Source organism: Phacochoerus africanus, chromosome 11 (assembly GCF_016906955.1).
Source record: "Phacochoerus africanus isolate WHEZ1 chromosome 11, ROS_Pafr_v1, whole genome shotgun sequence".
NCBI lineage: Eukaryota > Metazoa > Chordata > Mammalia > Artiodactyla > Suidae > Phacochoerus > Phacochoerus africanus.
The window spans coordinates 26,279,134-26,298,482 of record NC_062554.1 but is presented as its reverse complement, the minus strand read 5'-3'; the positions used below and the strand labels follow the sequence as shown (position 1 = coordinate 26,298,482).

The 19,349-nt window shown below is 41.4% G+C and overlaps 1 protein-coding gene across 1 annotated transcript in view; it reads left to right on the top strand.

Moving 5' to 3' along the window:
* MRE11 (MRE11 homolog, double strand break repair nuclease) overlaps positions 1 to 18,901 on the top strand; it is a 60,084-nt gene extending 41,183 nt beyond the window's left edge. Inside the window, exons 15-20 of the mRNA XM_047752128.1 lie at positions 3,213 to 3,432; positions 4,581 to 4,661; positions 8,360 to 8,418; positions 10,564 to 10,631; positions 16,027 to 16,105; positions 18,458 to 18,901. Of these exons, the coding sequence (XP_047608084.1) occupies positions 3,213 to 3,432; positions 4,581 to 4,661; positions 8,360 to 8,418; positions 10,564 to 10,631; positions 16,027 to 16,105; positions 18,458 to 18,514 (564 nt within the window). The 3' untranslated portion in view covers positions 18,515 to 18,901. The remainder of the gene's footprint in view (positions 1 to 3,212; positions 3,433 to 4,580; positions 4,662 to 8,359; positions 8,419 to 10,563; positions 10,632 to 16,026; positions 16,106 to 18,457) is intronic.
* The last annotated feature ends 448 nt before the right edge of the window (positions 18,902 to 19,349 follow it).

Genomic DNA, 19,349 nt, shown 5'->3' with positions numbered 1-19,349 from the left:
TAACCATTCATTTCTTTGTTTCATATGTTCTGTTATGCGATATTTTTTACTTTTATTTTCTAGATAGTCTACAATTTTTGTTTTGTAGTTTGGAATCAGGAATTTTTAAATTAATTTCTAATTTCATTGCATTGTGATTAGAAAGTATAATAATTTTTTTTTTTTAACTGTTTAGAGTTGATTGATATTTTTCTTTTCTCTCTTTCTTTTTGTCTTTTTAGGGCCATACCTGTGGCATGTGGAAGTTCCCAGGTTAGGGGTAAATTTGGAGCTGCAGCCACCAGCCTACACCATAGCCACAGCAACACGGGATCTGAGCCCTGTCTGAGACCTACACCACCGCTCACAGCAATGCCGGATACTTAACCCATTGAGCGAGGCAGGGATTGAACCTGTGTCCTCATGGATACTGGTTGGATTCATTACCATTGAACCACAACAGAAACTCCCAGGACACTTGTTTAAAAGTGTGAAAGCTGATGGTAGAAGGCTCAGTGTTGTGTTGTGTGACCTCACCTGGGACTGTATGTGTCAGGTGATTCAGAATTATGACTGCTCTGCACATGTCCGTGAATGACCCCAAAAGTATCAGGAGTATTGTTTTGGGGGTTACAAATAAATTATGGTGAGTCAGTGATTTTCCAAATATGGAATTTGAAAATTATGAGGATTTGACCATACTTCTTCTGGGACAAGAAAGATGAATTGACATCTTTTTCTGTTTTTTTCTTCATATTTTTTGGGTGAAATTCCCTGAAATTTTTTTTCTTTTCGAGCTGTGGTGCCAGGTTGGGCCCTTTTTGTAGTCATTTTGCTGTTCTTTCTCTTTAGCTACTAAGTTCCTTACCATGACACTGATTACCTCCCACCTCCCACTTTACTCCTACCTCTGCCCCACCTGCTTTGTTCTCATTGCCTCGCCTAGCCCTGTCTCTCCCTATGTCGTGGCGCCCCAGAGAGCCTAGAAATCCTCTAGCTTCCGGGGAGTTCCCGTCGTGGCGCAGTGGTTAACGAATCCGACTAGGAACCATGAGGTTGCGGGTTCGATCCCTGGCCTTGCTCAGTGGGTTAAGCATCCGGCGTTGCCGTGAGCTGCGCTGTAGGTTGGAGACGCGGCTCGGATCCCGCGTTGCTGTGGCTCTGGCTGTAGGTTGTAGGCGCTGTAGGTTGGAGACGCGGCTCGGATCCCTCGTTGCTGTGGCTCTGGCGTAGGCCGGTGGCTACAGCTCAGATTCGACCCCTAGCCTGGGAACCTCCATATGCCGCGGGAGCGGCCCAAGAAATAGCAACAACAACAACAACAAAGACAAAAGACAAAAAAAAAAAAAAAGAAATCCTCTAGCTTCCTATTCTTAGACTCCAAGCTTGTCATTCCAAGGACAGAGGCTGTCGTCATGGCCTTCTGGGATGGGTGGACCAATTTTGGAGCTCTGGGCACTGGCTGAAACACGTACCCCTCCCCCTCAAGCCCTGCCAGATGTTCCCTCTGCCCATCAACTCTTCTTCATAGGTTTTGTGTTTCAGAGGTAGAGCTGTTTTCTCATTTTATTGAAGATATATGGTGTTTGGGCTTTGTTATTCTTGTTCCTTTTTTCTTGTTGTTATACCTTTATTTATTTTATTATTTTATTTTTGTCTTTTTAGGGCCCCACCCACAGCATACGGAGGTTCCCTGTCTAGGGGTCCAATTGGAGCTACAGCTGCCAGCCTACGCCACAGCCACAGCAACGTGGGATCCGAGCTGCCCCTGCGACCTACACCACAGTTCACGGCAACGCTGTATTCTTTTTTTTTTTTTTTTTGGTCTTTTGTCTTTTGTTGTTGTTGTTGTTGTTGTTGTTGCTATTTCTTGGGCCGCTCCCGCGGCATATGGAGGTTCCCAGGCTAGGGGTCGAATCTGAGCTGTAGCCACCGGCCTACGCCAGAGCCACAGCAACGCGGGATCCGAGCCGCGTCTCCAACCTACACCGCAGCTCACGGCAACGCCGGATCGTTAACCCACTGAGCAAGGCCAGGGACCGAACCCGCAACCTCATGGTTCCTAGTCGGATTTGTTAACCACTGTGCCACGACGGGAACTCCAACGCTGTATTCTTAATCCACTGTGCAAGGCCAGGGATTGAACCCAGGTCCTCACGGATACTAATCAGATTTGCTTCTGCCGTGATGGGAACTCCTCCTTGCTACATTTTGATTGGCTTAAAAGAAGAGGTCAGGGCAGTATTGCTCTTATTTTTAATCAGAAAATCTGTATTCATTTCAGAGTTAGGATATTTCACTAAGTCTCAAGCTTATCTTTTCTAGACAGTTTCTTATTAAATTAAAGTTTATCAAATTAAAACCATGGTCCTAAGGCTTTTAGTCTTCCAGGCTTTCAGTTGCTTTGCTCTATTTATTCTTTTTACCATTTGTTTTCACGCAATTACTGCTTATGTTTTTCTGATTATAAAAGTACTATTTTAGAAAACATATATTATTGCAAATTTGTAATATTTAAGAATAATGAAGAAAACAAAAGCACCCTGAAAGTTCACCACCCAGAGGTAAGAGCTGTTTTTCTTAAGTTTTTTTCTCATTTATCAAGAGCCTGTTGTACAAAGTAGCTCAAATGATGATGATCTCTTACAAATGGCGTTACTGCCAACATTCCTCCCAGTTCTGAAACTTTTGATTCTGTGAAATTTTATCGTTTTCAGTGTACCTTTTCCAAAGGTCTCCTTTTACAGGTAGTGTCAGTATTGTAAATTGATCCGACAAATCATAGGCACAGAATTTGATTGATAGGGGAGAGGGCTTCTCCTATACCACATTTTTTTTTTCCCTTTTTATAGCCATATCCAAGGCATATGAAAGTTCCTAGACCAGGGGTCACATTATTGGAGCTGCAGCTGCAGCCTCCACACAGCCACAGCAGCACCAGATCCAGGCTGCATCTGCAACCTCCGCTGCAGCTTGTGGCCACACCGGATCCTTAACCACCCAGCGAGCCAAGGATTGAACCTGCATCCTCACAGGGACAGTGTTGGGTCCTTAACCCACTGAGCCACAACAGGAATGCCCCTATTTTACATTTTGATAGCATGAGTAGTGAAAAATGTAATCATTCAGACAGTTGGACCACATGACGTGTTCATCCGAGTGACCAGCTGAGTGACTCGGGAGGCTGCGCTGTCTCCTGACGTGCACTGTCCTCCTCTTGTCGTCCCTCTCAGGCCATGAACAGAGCCAGAGCCCTCAGGTCCCAGGAAGAGGACGCCGCTTCTGCCTTTAGCGCCGAAGACCTCATGAGCATCGATACGGCAGAACAGACGGCCAATGACTCTGATGACAGCATCACAGCAGCGGCCAGCAGAGGAAGAGGCCGAGGAAGAGGCCGGAGAGGAGGAAGAGGGCAGAGCTTGGTGTCGAGAGGAGGGTCTCAGAGAGGAAGAGGTTCGCCCCGACTGCAGCCTTCCTTCCACCTTCACAGCTGGCAGGGGGGTGGCAGAGTCAGAATTATATGCCCCGTGTCCCAACTGTTGCACAGCCCTCTAAAAATGTGTCTTTATAATGCAGAGAGTCAGTCTTTAATATTCTGACTTGTACATTTTACTTGAATGGCCACAGACACCTGGAGTTCTTAACACGTATTTTTTTTTTTAAAGAATTTCACTGTTTCTCACATATTAGGTACATTTAATACACATATGTACTCTCATATGTACAAAGTAACAGCGAGGCAAACACTTAAGGAACATAGCTCGCTAATGCCCACTGACGGCAGGACGAAAACTCCAGATCACAAAAATTGCTATTTTTGTTAGTGTCATAAAACACAAATGCCCACATTCGTATAAAGTGGCTTTTTAAAATTTGTTTAAAAAGAAAACTGCCCCCAAACAAGTGGATTTCTTAAAGCAGTCATTAACATTAATTGCTATTGTGTTTAGTTTTTTTTTTTATTTTTGGCCACATCCATAGCATATGGAAGTTCCGAGCTAAGGGGTCAAATCCAAGCTGGAGCTGGAGCAATCCTGGATCCTTAATCCACTGTGCCCGTCCAGGGATCGAATCTGCACCACTGTAGAAAGGAAGCCGGATCTTTAATCCACTGCGCCACTGGGGGAACGCCGCCATCATTGTGTTACTATCATCGAATAGTCCAAACAATATAGTCATCCAGTGACTTCCTGGATAAAAATCCACCCCTAGGAATATCTAAAAATGATTTTTATTAAATATTTATCCGTAGGAATTTTAGGCTGGTAAAATGGATAGTACTTTAGTTAAAAATCTCCAGGGAGAGAAAGCTCCATCTTCTAGTGATAATTGTTTTCGCTATCCTTACATTTATAAAATTTTTCCTTAAATTTTAATGGGGTCAATATGAACCAAATGTGATCTAAGTGTGGTCACTGAAATTGATCAGATTGATCAGTTGATCAGACCCTAGATGTTTCTTCTTTTATATATCTTTGGCATTTTACACATAAACTATGTTTTGATTTAACTTTATTGGGGTTTCATTTTGGTGTTGTTAAAACAAAAAACCTTTGCTGCTGGTCGGATTATATATTGACTGCTCTTTATTCTAACAACAGGCACTGGTCTGGAGACTTCTACTCCAAGCAGAAGTTCAAAAGCCACTATGTCAACATCTAGAAATATGACTATTATTGATGGTGAGTATAGACCGCAAGTCATCTAGAAGTTATTAATAAATTCCAACACAGGAAGAGCTAGGAAACCCCACAAGTAAACCTTATTGGTTTGTGTTGCCATCACTGGGTAGCAAAGCACTATTAGAATCATAGGGTAAATTATGCTATTTTAAAAGATCTTTGCCATCCAAGGGGGTTGGTGAAGAGGATGAGCTTTAAAAATTAATTTTTATAATCCCTTATTTTAGATAGATTCGATTATCACCACATGCTGTGGGCACTGCCAAAAAATTTTTTACTTAAATACAGAAATAAATAAAAATTAACCTCAAACTAAGGGAATCTATTTTTATAAACCATTTTAAAACTAACATAGGAGTTCCTGTCGTGGCGCAGTGGTTAACGAATCCGACTAGGAAATAGGAGGTTGTGGGTTCGATCCCTGCCCTTGCTCAGTGGGTTGACGATCTGGCGTTGCTGTGAGCTGCGGTGTAAGTCACAGATGCGGCTTGGATCCCGCGTTGCTGTGGCTCTGGCGTAGGCCAGCGGCTACAGCTCCGATTAGACCCTTAGCCTGGGAACTTCCATGTGCCGCAGGAGCGGCCCAAGAAATAGCAAAAAAGACAAAAAAAACAAAAAACAAAAAAATAAAAACCTAACATAAATATTTAATAAACTATTTTAAATATGGCTTATGAGATGAGCCAAAGTTGTAAGTCAGATTTATAAAAGTAGTTGTTAAAATAGGTCGTGGTATTTTTTTCTCTCTACCATTCAGATAAAATATATGCATTTTATTTACATAATCAAGAAGGCTATCAATTTTATTTACCCTTCTTTTTTTCAGAAGAGAAGCCATTTAATGTAAAAAATTGGGTAAGAGGAATTTGGAATATTTAACCTGAGAAAAATTCAGGTCTTTATATCGATTAAGTTCTAGCATGTCAACGACTGAATAGATTTGATTTGTATAGTCCCAAAGGCAGTGACTTTAAATCCATTCTGAAATGGGGATTCCAAAAGCTGTGTCTCAGATAAGCATATGCACTTGTACTTAATTTCAAAGGGCTCAGGGATCCCCATGAAAGCCCATCCATGGGCTCCAGGCTAAGAACTGCTGGCCCAATGAAGATAGATGGGAAAAGCTAATCACATACAGATTTCAGTTTATTATCTGATAAACTGGACCTGGAAGACTTAACAACAACTTTACCCACTCCCTCTTTTATAGGTGAGGGAATTGAACTAAGCAATTTGCCCTAGAGTAATAAAACCACTAATAGTCCTGATAATACTAATATTTATGAAACAATTAATGCGTGCCTCTCGACAGCTCACTGGGCTAGGTACTTATATTTTCTCTGTTTTGCAGAAAAGGCAACTGAGGCTTTGGAAAGACGCAACTTACCCAGGGTCTCACAACATGTAAACTCGAGGGCTTGGATTGATCCCACATTCTTTTTTTTTTTCTTTTTTTTTTGTCTTTTCTAGGGCTGCACCCATGGGCACGTGGAGATTCCCAGGCTAGGAGTTGAATCGGAGCTGTAGCTGCAGGCCTACGCCAGAGCCACAGCAACGCTGGATCTGAGCCGCGTCTGTGACCTACACCACAGCTCACGGCAATGCCAGATCCTTAACCCACTGAGCGAGGCCAGGGATTTGGGTTCCTAGTCGGATTCATTAACCACTGAGCCATGACGGGAAGTCCTGACCCCACATTCTCTGGCCTTTAGAACAAGTAGTTAACCACTGTATCAGAAATCAGCTATTAGTTTAACTTGCTGCCTTTTTTTTTTTTTTTTTTAAGTACACTTATTTTCCCTCCAGCTGGCCATCTTTGGCGTTCTTCAGTTTCACAGTAAAGAATCTAATAATGCAGTTCTTTTTTTTTTTTTTTAATCCTGCTTGGGATTTATTGAGCTTCATAAAACTGTAAATTGATGTCTTTTATGAATTCTAGAAACCCTTATATCCCTTCAGATATTACCTCTATGCTATTCATTTTCTCTTCACTTCTAAGTTTTCAGTTAAATAAATGAATGAATGACCTTTTCACGTTGTCCTCCCATTGGAACAGTAGTACTGACCTCCCAGAGTGGTTACAAGTATTAAATGAACTATGCATATACACTGCTGTGCACAGCTCTTAGTAAGAATCCAGTCAATGATTGCTGCTGTTCCTATGAGTGGCACTGTTTACATAAACTTAAGGAAATTAGTCTAGATTTGTCTTTTATGTAATTGATTTGGTCTAATGGTGTTGCAACTGAACTGGCTACCTCCGGCACTCAGCCAAAATGACTTTTTAATACAATCTCTGACAAAATAACTATGGGGTACCAGCTATAGTTGCTATAACTTTGGGACAAAAGCAACTTTAAAACTATAGCTTCTACATTTGCATTATAAATGGAGGCATGCAGAGAGAGACAAATAAAGGTTCAGCTGTTATAACAAGCTCCGTGGAGTGTAGAGATGTGTCACTGTACTGGAGTTTTATTGGGAAAGGTATGTATTACCGTTATAGCCAGCAGCAGCTGTGAATAAGAGTTGACAGCCCCGATTTCTCCATCGAAGTTTGTCTGCAGACGATAGTGACTAAGTGATAAAGAAGCCTCAGCCTTTGCATTTAATTTACCATGGCTGCCACTGCTGTAGCCACTGCTACTAGTGACATCATTTGAAAACCCACCAGACCCTTGCCAAAGCAATTTACATTATCTACCTCTTTTTATTCTTCCAGTGGTTTTCAGCCTTAAGTATTATTAATGCTGTTTTGTTTTTTGGGGTCTTTTTGTCTTTTTAGGGCCGCACCTGCGGCATATGGAGATTCCCAGGCTAGGGGTCTAATCGGAGCTGTAGCCACCAGCCTACGCCACAGCCGCAGCAACGCCAGATCCGAGCCACATCTGTGACCTACATCACAGCTCACAGCAGCGCCAGATCCCCTGGTAACCAGCCTCCCTTCTTAGGTGTGGTCCCCAAATCACCTCATTAACATAACAAAAGGCACCTTGATGGTGCTCCTGGATTTAGGAAATGACGATTTTAGGAGCTCAGTGCCAGAAATGGGAAGGAAGGCTCAACATACATTTCTTCCTATAAAATCACAATATCACAGTTTTGGTCTCTGGAAAAATAAAAATTAACTCAACTTCCTGTTTCTAAACCCAAGTTTAGGAAGCCGAAAATGTCAGGATTTCATATGAAAGTTATCACGGAATAAAAGATATCTCTCTTTTCTAAGAGAGCTCCCTCTGGACTGTTTGTTAGGTGCTGACTATTTCTAACAAAGTAGAGGAGAGGAAGAAAGTGCTTACTGGAGCCGCACGGCTCCTAAGCTGGCTCCAGGGAAAGATAGTGCCCACTCTAAGGCAAGGAAGACATGGGGGGGGGGTTACTTTCATTGTATTTGGAGCTCAGTCCATTAGATGATCAGATTTGATCCTTCAGGTATTTTTCTGTAACATATTTTTAGTGTAGATGTACCTGTGAACACTGCTGGTTACTTTACTTGCCAGCAAATCGTATGAGACTGGCAGGCAGACATATAATTGCAGATCTCCCTTCAGATTTTAAAAAATGGAAGCTGTTTTTTTGATTCGTGGTTAGAGGTTTGTGCACGTAGGCCTTAGGAAATCTTCAGCTAAAGAAATGTGCAAATTTTTCTAAGCTATTTTACGAATAACATAATAGATGTTTCATCTTTTTCATTATAGCCTTTAAATCTACAAGAAAGCAGCCGTCTCAAAATGCTGCTCCTAAGAATTATTCGGAGGTAAGAAAGATGTACAGTTGTGTACTGATAACTTACGTTTCCTACATTATGATTGTCAGTTCTTTGGTCTACAACGTACGTAAAAGAAGAAAACCTGTGGACTGTTAGAACAATGGAGAACTTTGCTGATTATCTAGACGGTGCCATAGCGGTGACCTGAGCCACAGCACTGCCAGTGCCGGGTCCTTAACCTGCTGAGCCAACAGGGACCTCCTGAGAATGCATGTATTTACTTATTGATTTACTTATTGATTTTGGTCTCTCTCTTTTTAAAAGAATGGATCACATAATTGCAAATCCTAAATGTATGGACCCAGTCATATTTTAAATGTGGAACCAAAAGGACCCATTCATGGAATACGAATACCATGTGTATGGAGTGTGCATATCAGTGTGTAGAGAGGTCTTATTTATTCCTGGCTTCCTTTTGTTACTTTTACTCTCATGATACGCTGACTGGTGTCTTAATGGCTGAAGTTAAACTCAAGACAAACTGCAAGCCTATGGACCTCTTGTGTTCAGCTCAGATCTAACATGAAACTTGTGCCCATCTTTTGGATTCTGAGAAGAGTCCAATATGGGCTTGACTCTCCTGTCACCTCACTTTGGAAACACGTGTCTTACTTCCCAGGTGACATCCCTGCCCTCTATCCACCAGATGCCTGCAGTGCCCCCCTCTTATTTATGATCATCGAAAGTGTCTCCAGATGTGTCCAGATGTTTCTGGAATGGGAGTGGAGGTTAAAAATGACGCCTAGTTGAAAGTCATTGCTCTGTCATACCGTCCCAGCAGCATTTTCTCAAATTTCATTTCTGCTTGGTGGTTCAAGTTTGTGACACAGTTCAGATTCTGTTATTGTTCTTTAATCTCTCTTAACGTCATCTTTCTTTTTTTCCCCCCTCGTCTTCCTATTTTACATTTATATACGGGTATACCGGTGCTAGCTTTTATCCTGAGCTCCATTTCATTATTCCTATTCAGCTGTCACCTGCTCTTGCTTCAGGACTGTGTCTGAAAACAAAATCTAGAAGGTAGCTTCCCCTCTGGATTTTTCTTTCAGAAGTCAAGAACACGAGTTTGAGAAGAGCAAGTCATGGCAAACTAACGTTTTCTTTCATTTTTTTGATTGGGGTTACAAAGTGGTAGATGAGGGGAACGCTGGAGACATTTGAGTCCTTCCAGGCACATACGAGACAATTCTCCTGAGAGTGTCATGGACAACACGCAGATAGATTGGCTGGATGTATAGCTGTTTGGACCACTTTGTTTAATGGCGTTTGATGAATAGTTCAGTGTCAGACTGGATGGGGAGTCGGGTGGAGGTGGTCTCAAGTGCTGGGGTTTTTTCCTTATTTTGTCTTGGGCTTTGTCAGATGAAGATAGAGCAAATATATGTATTAAGTGTCAGAGCAAATATATGTATTAAGTGTCAAGATAATAGAAAATATAGGTATTTTAGATGATAAGAATCAATATTAAGATAATCAGTACCTTTAATGGGGCATAAAACCAACCAAAAAAAGAACCCCCCCCAAAAAAGAACCCCAGAAAATCATAGGGCACTGTTAGCACATAACCTGTGTGAGTCAGTCATCAACCAAACTGCATGTTCCTTTAGGTGCCCAGGCTGCCATGGTGGCAGGAGAGAAGTGAGCTCACACATGATGTATGAACACCGTTTATAAGCGAAGAGTGACATTGGCAGGGAGGTCAGCCTGAACTTTAGCTTTAATGGTTGCTGCCTACGTGGTTTCTGCTTCCTTTCTTATAACTTAAAAAAGAAAGAAATATTTGGCGTTCCCGTAGTGGCGCAGTGGAAACGGATCCAACTAGGAACCATGAGGTTGTGGGTTCGATCCGTGGCTTCACTCAGTGGGTTAAGGATCCAGCATTGCCGTGAACTGTAGTTGAAAACGCAGCTTGGATCTTGCATTGCTGTGGCTGTGGCATAGGCCGGCAGCAACAGCTCGGATTAGACTCCTAGCCTGGGAACCTCCATGTGCCGTGGGTGCAGCCCTAAAAGGACAGGAAAAAAAAAAAAAAAAACCACTTAAAAAACAGACTTTGAAATTGAGTTATTTCATTCATTTTTCTTCAAATTGTGCATTCCCACAAAGACTGCTGTTTTGTTTTTTCCCCCTTAGGTGATTGAGGTGGATGAGTCAGATACGGAAGAAGACATTTTTCCTACCACTTCAAAAACAGATCAAAGGTAGGTGCAGTGATTTCCTGCAAAAAGAAACCTCTGAAAATTATCCAGCATTCCACTCATACATTTGTCTGTGCCATAGCAGGTTAACAGATTTGTTTTCAGTTGGTCACGTATGCGACCAAGGGCTAGTCTACAGAGTTGATGCAGCAGTATTACAAGTATTTTCATTGAAAATTTAAATAGCTTGTGATTCATTTCCTTTTGCCTTTATCACCCAGTGATTTTCTTAATGGAGTACTGTGTTCTGTTGAATGAACAGAAAATAGCTTTGTTAATATTCAATGTCAGCTTTTCTTCATGTTTTTCTATACTAAATTACACAGAATGCTGTGCTAAGAGTACTTCTATGCCTTTCCTGTCCTTTCTGGTTTTGGCCTGGTACTGTCAGGCGTGGCTGCATTCACAATTAACCATTTTTTTCTGTGAGTGAACATTTTAGGTGAACACTGCTTAACAAAAACTCACTTCATGAAAATTTCTGCTTAAGAAAATCACAGCTTTTTCTATATACTCATTTTCCGTGTGAGTGTTAGTATATTAGGTCTGATGGAGCACATAATGTTCTAATCTGGACACTGCGTTCAGGAGGGTGAATCCTGGTGGAAGAGAGAGATGGACACATTTCAGTCCATTACAGGATGATTGAGTCACTACATCATCGCATATGAAATTTTATGATACAGACTAGATGGGGGCATGGGCCTTCAGAGAAAGGAACAAGGAAGTGGAGGTTATCATAGAAGGAAAAGCTTCATGGAGTAAAATTTACCAGCAATTTTAACGATAGGGATTGTTTGGATCAGTGGGGGTGAGCATGGAAGCTAAGAGTAGAAGTTGCAGAAATTAACAGGAAAGTAAGGAAAAAGCTCTATTTCCATGTTTCTCTCAATCTTATAATCTCAGCTTTTTTTTTTTTTTCATTGCTTAAGGATAAAAGTTAAATTTGATTAAATGAAAACAAGGTGATTTAGGAGTTCCTATCGTGGCTGAGCAGTTAATGAGTTTGACTAGCATCCACTATGACACAGGTTTGATCCCTGGCCTCGCTCAGTGGGTTAAGGATCTGGCGTTGCCGTGAGCTGTGGTGTGGGTTGCAGACGCAGCTCAGATCTGATGTTGCTGTGGCTGTGGCGTAGGCCGGCAGCTGCAGCTCGGATTCGACCCCAAGCCTGGGAACTGCCGTATGCCGCAGGTGCAGCCCTAAAAAGCAAAAAAGCCAAAAAAAAAGTGATTTATTGAAAGAATATCAGGACATCGAAGGAAGAGAGTCCTTTCTAAGTGCTTGTTTGGTTGTTCTTGTCTTTGTAAATTAAAGTATATACAAACAAAAAACAGGTCTAGCTTTCTGATTTTCTTTTTCCTCAGTAGTGAATCCATAATTGAGAGGAATATGGAAGCTTAGCTTGGGGAAGTCCTTATTTTTCATTATTGAAACTAATGAAAATACAGTTTTAGTGTGTTTGACATATGTAAGGGTATGAATGAAAAAATACTTGGGTTGTGTTACCATTTGGGTAATCCGTTCTTCAGTAGAATAAGTGTCTATTGACTTCATAGCTGCTTATGATGTAATAATAACTGAATTGTTTAGCACTTGCTACCTGTCAGGCACTGTTTTGAGCCTTTGCATGTGAATTAGCTTGTGTAATATTTACAACCACTCCGGGAGGTAAATAAAATTATAACTGTATTTTCCCCATTTTACCTTTGAAGAAAGTGAGGCATGGGAGTCTTAAGTGACTTACCTAAGGTCACCCAGCTAGTCACATAGCCAGGCATTCCACTCTAGAACTCACCTCTGCTGTGGCTTCTTAACATAATAACTAGATTCTGCTCTCAGACCTTGGTGCATGTAATAATAATTTAAATAATGAGAGGCAATTTAGAAACTAACATTTTGGTAAGAAATCGGAAATGAGCCTTGGCAGATTTGTGTTCCTGATGACAGCAACACTTTAGGGTGTTTTTGAAGAATTATGTAGCAATGGTGTGGTTCGTATAATTATTCCACTCATAATGGGAAGTATTTAATCTCTGCCACTTACTAAGGATGGACCTTGTGCAAGGTTTTTGACTGCTATGCCTCAGTGTCCCCATTTGTAAAATAAAGATAATAATATTTACCTCAAAGGGTTTTTATGAGGCTTGAGTGAGTTCATGTTTGTGAAATGCTAAGTACAGTGCTTGGCACATAGGAACACCTCTGCAAGTGCTTATTAAGTAAATAACAGGCCAGGGAAATAGAACAGGAATAATAGGAAGAATGGTAACCAGTAAAAGCAGTAATATTCTTGGCAGGTAACTTTAAAGAGGAAAAAACCTCCAGCTGTTAGACTCCCTTTTGCCGGATGGGCAGTGGAAACCTGCCCACTTTTCCCTGGAAAAATTGTTCTAAACTCTGCCCTGGTTGTACTGGGGATAAGAGGACCCATCTAGAGTTGATGGAGCTGGTGGTACCCATCTTCATCTTAAAGCAACGAACAAGAGGCCAGGGGGAGGAGGAGAGATCGATGGGATTCTGTTAAACCTTGTAGTGGGGGGAACTAACGTTTTAGGGGCACATTTTATGCGCCAACGCCAATTTCATATGTTATCCTATGCTTGTAACACTGCTACAACTGACATAATTGGCTGAACGACTCTAGATAGGAAGTCTGACTTATGGCTCCAAATTATATCTATACAAAAATGGAGAAGATATGTAGCTCCTGGTACTCGATTTATTACACCCTATTTGCCTTATTTTTGAGCCATGCACATGAAGCTAATTAAATAAAACTTTTTTTTTTTTTTGACATCCAGGACAAAAGCCCATTTATTTGACCCAGCAGTCAAAACAGTATAACCAAAGATGTGGTACATGTGTAAAGTGGAATATTACTCAGCCATAAAAAGAATGAAATAAGGCCATTTGCAGCAACATGGAGGCAACTAGATTATCATAGTAAGAGAAGTCAGAAAGACAAATACCATATGCTATCACTGTATGTGGATTCTAAACTGTGACACAAATGAACATATCCACAAAACAGAAACAGACTCAGACATAGAAAACAGGCTTGTGGTTGCCATTGGGGAGTGGGGAGGGAGTGGGATGGACTGGGAGTTTGGGGCTGGTAAATAAAAACTATTACATTTAGAATGGCTAAGCAATGAGTTCTACAGTACAGCACAGGGAACTGTTCAGTCTCTTGAGATAGACCATGATGGAAGATAGTATAAGAAAGGGAATGTATATACGTATGACTGGGTGACTTTAACTTTGCTGTACAGCAGAAATTGGCACAACATTGCAAAACTTTAATTAAATAAACGAAAACACCTGAGTTCCCGTCATGGCTTGTGGTGCAGCGGAAATGAATCTGACTAGGAACCATGAGGTTTCGGGTTCAATCCCTGGCCTCAACCAGTGGGTTAACGATCCGGCATTGTCATGAGCTGTGGTGTAGGTCGAAGACAAGCTGGGATCCGGTGTTGCCGTGGCTGTGGTGTAGGCCGGCAGCTATTGCTCCGATTGGACTCCTAGCCTGGGAATCTCCATATGCTGCAGGTGCGGCCCTAAAAAGCAGGGGAAAAAAAAAAACAAAAAACAACCAGTAAAACCATTCTTTGATTCCCTCCAAGAACAGGGGCTCTCTCATAGACTAGATCTTTGTGTCTTAAATCCCCTGGTGCAGAATTAGGGTTCCTGCTGTGATCAGATGAGCCAGCATCTGGTATAGATACCTGGCTTGTTTCTCAGCATCATTTTGTGGGGAGACATCAGCAAGCGGTCGGGTCTCAGTGGGTGTGTCTTTCTGTACCCATCCTTCCTCCAGCCTCTGCAGCAACATCGCCTAAGCTGCCAGGCTGACCCTGTGGCTTTATGCCTTCAATGACCTGCTTCTTCCTGTCACAGATGGAAACAAGTCAACAATGGCCAGCCACTGCTTAGGTCAAGTACAGAAAATGGGGACTCCCCAAATGACTCTATTAAGTTCCTTGGCCTCTTACCTCTAAAGCTATGCTCTTCAGGTTTGCTCGGCATCCCTTTACTTCTGCACTTAAGAACCTGTGGGTTTTTCTGTTTCCTTCTGACATAAGACCTCTTGGCTCACAGCGTATTTGTCCAGACAAGACCTGCAGATATATTTCTCTTGCTGTGATATCATCCCATAGCATGGTAATAAATTGTTGGCTAAGAATTTACAAACACTGCTTTCACTAAGAAAGCAGTCAGCAAACTTTTTCTTAAAGGGCCAGGTAATAAATATTTTAGGGTTTGTGGGCCGAGAGGCAAAATTGGGGATATTCTGTAGGTTACTCATGTACCCATTTCACAGCGTGAAGACTATTCTTAGCTCACAGGCTGTAAAGAACAGGCAGGCTGGATTTGGCCTGCTGGCCAAGGTTGCCGGCCTCTGTTCTGAGATGACTTAAAATTTTTATTAGTAAAAAGACATAGGAATATGAGTTCCATTACTACAAGTTCAGCTTCATAAAGGTAGATTCCCAATTATCTCGCTTCCTGCTGTTTCCCGGGGCCTATCACAGGACCTGGCAAGTAAATATTTGCTGTTTGATTTGGACTGAACCCAAGTAATATAAACAGGGAGGCAACCCAAGAAAGAGATGAGCCTTTCCTAAGATCCTTTTATCCTGTTATGGAAACATAACTGAGATTTCGAATTAGAATATTTCAGTATTTCCCCCATCATTTTCAGGAGTGGGGGATGGTAGCAAGATACATGTTCATACACATTAAGACCTGTAATGAAAGCACACATCTGCGAGGTCCTTCATAGGTGTCAGGCACTGATCAGAGTGTTCAAGTACACTCACTCATTTAATTTTTTTTTCTTTTTTTGTCTTTTTGCCTTTTCTAGAGCTGCTTCCTCGGCATATGGAGGTTCCCAGGCTAGGGCTCGAATCGGAGCTGTAGCCACCAGCCTACACCACAGCCACAGCAACAGCAGATCCGAGCCACATCTGTGACCTACCCCACAGCTCACGGCAACGCCGGATCCTTAACTCACTGAGCAAGGCCAGAGATCGAGCCCGCAACCTCATGGTTCCTAGTCGGATTTGTTAACCATTGAGCCATGATGGGAACTCCTAACACATTTAATTTTTTAAAAATTACTATCATCCTCATCGTACAGGTGAGGAAATGGTGGCCCAGAAAGGCGGAGTAACCTGCTTGAAGCCATGTGGCTAGTGAAGGGCAAGCTGGAATTCAAACCCTGACTTCAGAGTCCTTTTCCTCGCCACTAAGCTTTTCCTGCCTCTTACGTAGCTCGAAGGGAATGTATTATTTTTATCCTCGGCTGCTGCAAACATGGAAAACTTAGAAAGGCTCCCTCCTGTGATGAGGTCTTTGGCTCATTTTCTCTGTTTTTCTCGTGTTTTGTTCTAGGTGGTTGAGCGCGTCGTCATCAAGCAAACGCGCGTCCCAGAGCCAGGTGGCTAGAGGGGTCGATTTTGAATCAGATGAGGTAATAAAGTCATATTATACATCTGAAAAACGTGTTTAACTGTTTATGAAGTCCAAATAGGGCCTGCCAAGCTAGTTGCCCGAAAATTATTTCTAAAGGTGGTTCCATTGATCCCCGCCCTTTGAACTGTAGTTAATGTCGAGCTAGTGAACAGCCTCTGCTGAGTGCTCATCCGAGGAAACATCGCAGCCGTGAACGGCTTGCGGGTTTTTAACACATAATGTTCACTCCGCTCTTATTTAATTTGCCCACGTGGTAGTAGGATCCGAATCGTTTCTCCAGCTTCTGTCATTTGTACTTGGAGAGATGAGGAGGAGGAGGATGAGGCCGTGAAAGCGTTTAACGTCACCTTAGAATAGAATGTTCACTGAGACCCCGTACACGCGCTACCCTTTTCCCACCTAAGGTGGTACGTGGTGGCGCTTTTCAGTCGCTGCAGAAACACATTACATAAAACCGAACCCTTCTAGCTTGTTTTAAATATGCAGTTAGATCACTAGTGTTATGCATATTCACACTGTTTTGTTTTGTTTTTTTCTTTTTAGGGCCACACCTGCGGCATATGGAAGTTCCCAGGCGAGGGGTCGAATAGGAGCTGCAGCTGCAGGCCTGTACCACAGCCACAGCAATACCAGATCCGAGCTGCATCTGCGACCTGTGCCGCAGCTTGTGGCAGCTCTGGATCCTTAACCCACTGAGCAAGGCCAGCACTCGAACCTGCATCCTCATGGATACTTGTTGGGTTCTTAACCCGCTGAGCCACAGCAGGAACTCCGGTGTTCACATTGCTTTGCAGTAATCTCCAGAAGCTTTTCATCTTCCCAAACTGAAACTCTATAGCCGTTGAACAGCATCGCCCCATTTCCCCCTCCCCTCAACCCCTGGCAGCTACTCTTCTACTTTCTTTATGGTTTTGACCCCTCTCAGTGCTTCCTGTGAGTGGACTGCTACAGTGTTTGTCCTTGTGTGTGTGCCTGGCTTACTGCCCTGAGCATCATGTCCTCCACATTCATCCCTGTTGTAACCTGTGACTCACACCTTTGATTTTGAGCTTTAGCTGCTGCTGTCATGTTTCCTGTATCCCAACTGTGGTTTTGAAACAGCTTGAGGAGAAGCCTCCCCAGAACTCAGGCTGCAGGGGAAAATGGCAGCATGAGCTCAGTCTGCCTACGAAACACTAACATGTTGCCCCCTGGAGAGAAGTGCGCAGTTGTCAACTGGCTTATCAATTCCAAAATATCTAGATACACATACGGTTATATGTTACTTAATCGAAATCCATTGTTCATGTCAACTGCAAAGAAAAACTATTAACAGATTCTCTATTATTCTTTCATTTGGATTTCCTGCTGGTTTACTAACAAGTTCTGCCTTTTATAATAGCAGAAAGTGAACCAGTAAATGAAAGCAAATTAGTATTTCTCAAGGCATCACTAGATGACAGCTAATCTAGCAGACATCTGGGTATGTTCATATCACCAACAAAGCCTGACACCAAATAATTATCCCTTTTTATTAATGTCTTAAACATAAATCAAAACCTTACAAATTTTTCTTTTCTGAATATTTAGTTATAGAATATTAGAATATATAATCATTGATTATATGTCATCCTTATCAAATTATGTATTTGGGGCTTATCTAGGTTTTGTTAATTTTCATTCTAAGTAAACTTTCCGTTAGCATCTGATATTCCTGCCTGTTCTTCCTATGCATGTAATCTACAGCCTGGCAGCATGGGAACGCTTAGAAACTAAAATAGTCCATCTACTTATTTTTCCAAAAAAAAAAATTCAAAAGATTGCTTTGCTAGGTTGTTTCTTGCATCAGCCCGAGAGTAGCTACCTATTTCTAGCATTAAATGGGTAATGGGAATAAAAATTACAGCTATTTCTAAATTAGGTCATGTGGCTTCATTATTTTTTGGCTGTGAGTTTCCAGAACATCAGATACACCAGTAATAAAATGTAAATGAAAAAAAAAATAATAGAAATGACTTGGAGAATCTATTACCCACTCCTTGCTTGCTTTTATCAGGGTGAATAATTGGGAAAAATATCTGTGATATGTATTGTGAGTGTACATATACGCACACACAGAGCAGGATACATTTTTATTTTTAATGCTTGCTAAGAATTGAACTTATTGATTTTAACAATAAAATGGCTACTGAGGAAGGGAAGAAGAGAAAACACTGACAAACTATTCATATTTATAAAGAAAGTGGAGAAGTGAAAGTCCATCCCATGTGAAAGGAGAAAATAGCTCTTACTATCGTTTTGCCCAAAAGAACTGTCTTGTCTCAATGGGACACGGGACAGTCACTAACTTGACGTTTGGATGTCATTTCAGGATGATGATGATGATCCTTTTATGAACCTTAGTTCTTTAAGAAGAAACAGAAGATAATATATTTAATGGCAGTTTGAAGTTTTCAAGAGTCGGGAAAGATCAAAACATTGCATTAAAAGTTTACCAGCTGAAGGTTTCTTGAGTAGTCCTGTTCACTGAAGAATTCAAATGATTCTTAACAAAGACACTAATGTATAAAGATTTTTGCTTTTTAATATTTCCTGAACATGACTCCATAAGGAAACTTCCCAGCTTCAGGGCATATAGAATAGCATTGATTCTCCTTATGTGTCAATGTGTTACCTGTTCTCTAAATGCTCTATGAAACTTGGAATGGTATTTTCCTGACATACATTCGTATACGCCTTACTGAGTGAGAACTTCGCTTAAATATCATTCTTAAGGACTAAAATAAACACACCATTGTATGTTTCTGCTTTATAATCAAAGACTGTGTGAGTATTTCATGTTTAGCCAAAGTTGAGGGAAAGAGCTTATGGAGTCTAACCCTTTTATAACCTTAGTAGTTTCTACACATCTTGGATCTCCTGCAGGTAAAACAATCTCTGTGAAATTGTGCCTAAGCTCACTGTTTATTCCTGTGTATGTGTTCTTTTTCTAATGCTTGTGATAGTATCAGCCAGAGAATTTGAATGATGACATAGACTTTGAATAATTAGATATAAGTTTATATTAAAAAGACCTGTCAGATTATCGCGGTTTTCATTGCAGTTGTAGCCAAGATTTCAAAAAATTGTGTGACCATTGAACAGTAGTAGTTTTCTCCATTATTTTCCATTATTAATAATTTTCCATTGTTAATGATCTTCTCTTTCTCTCTCGTCTGTTTCTAGGAGGAAAGGGTTAAAATAATTTAACCGTATCTTAGAAA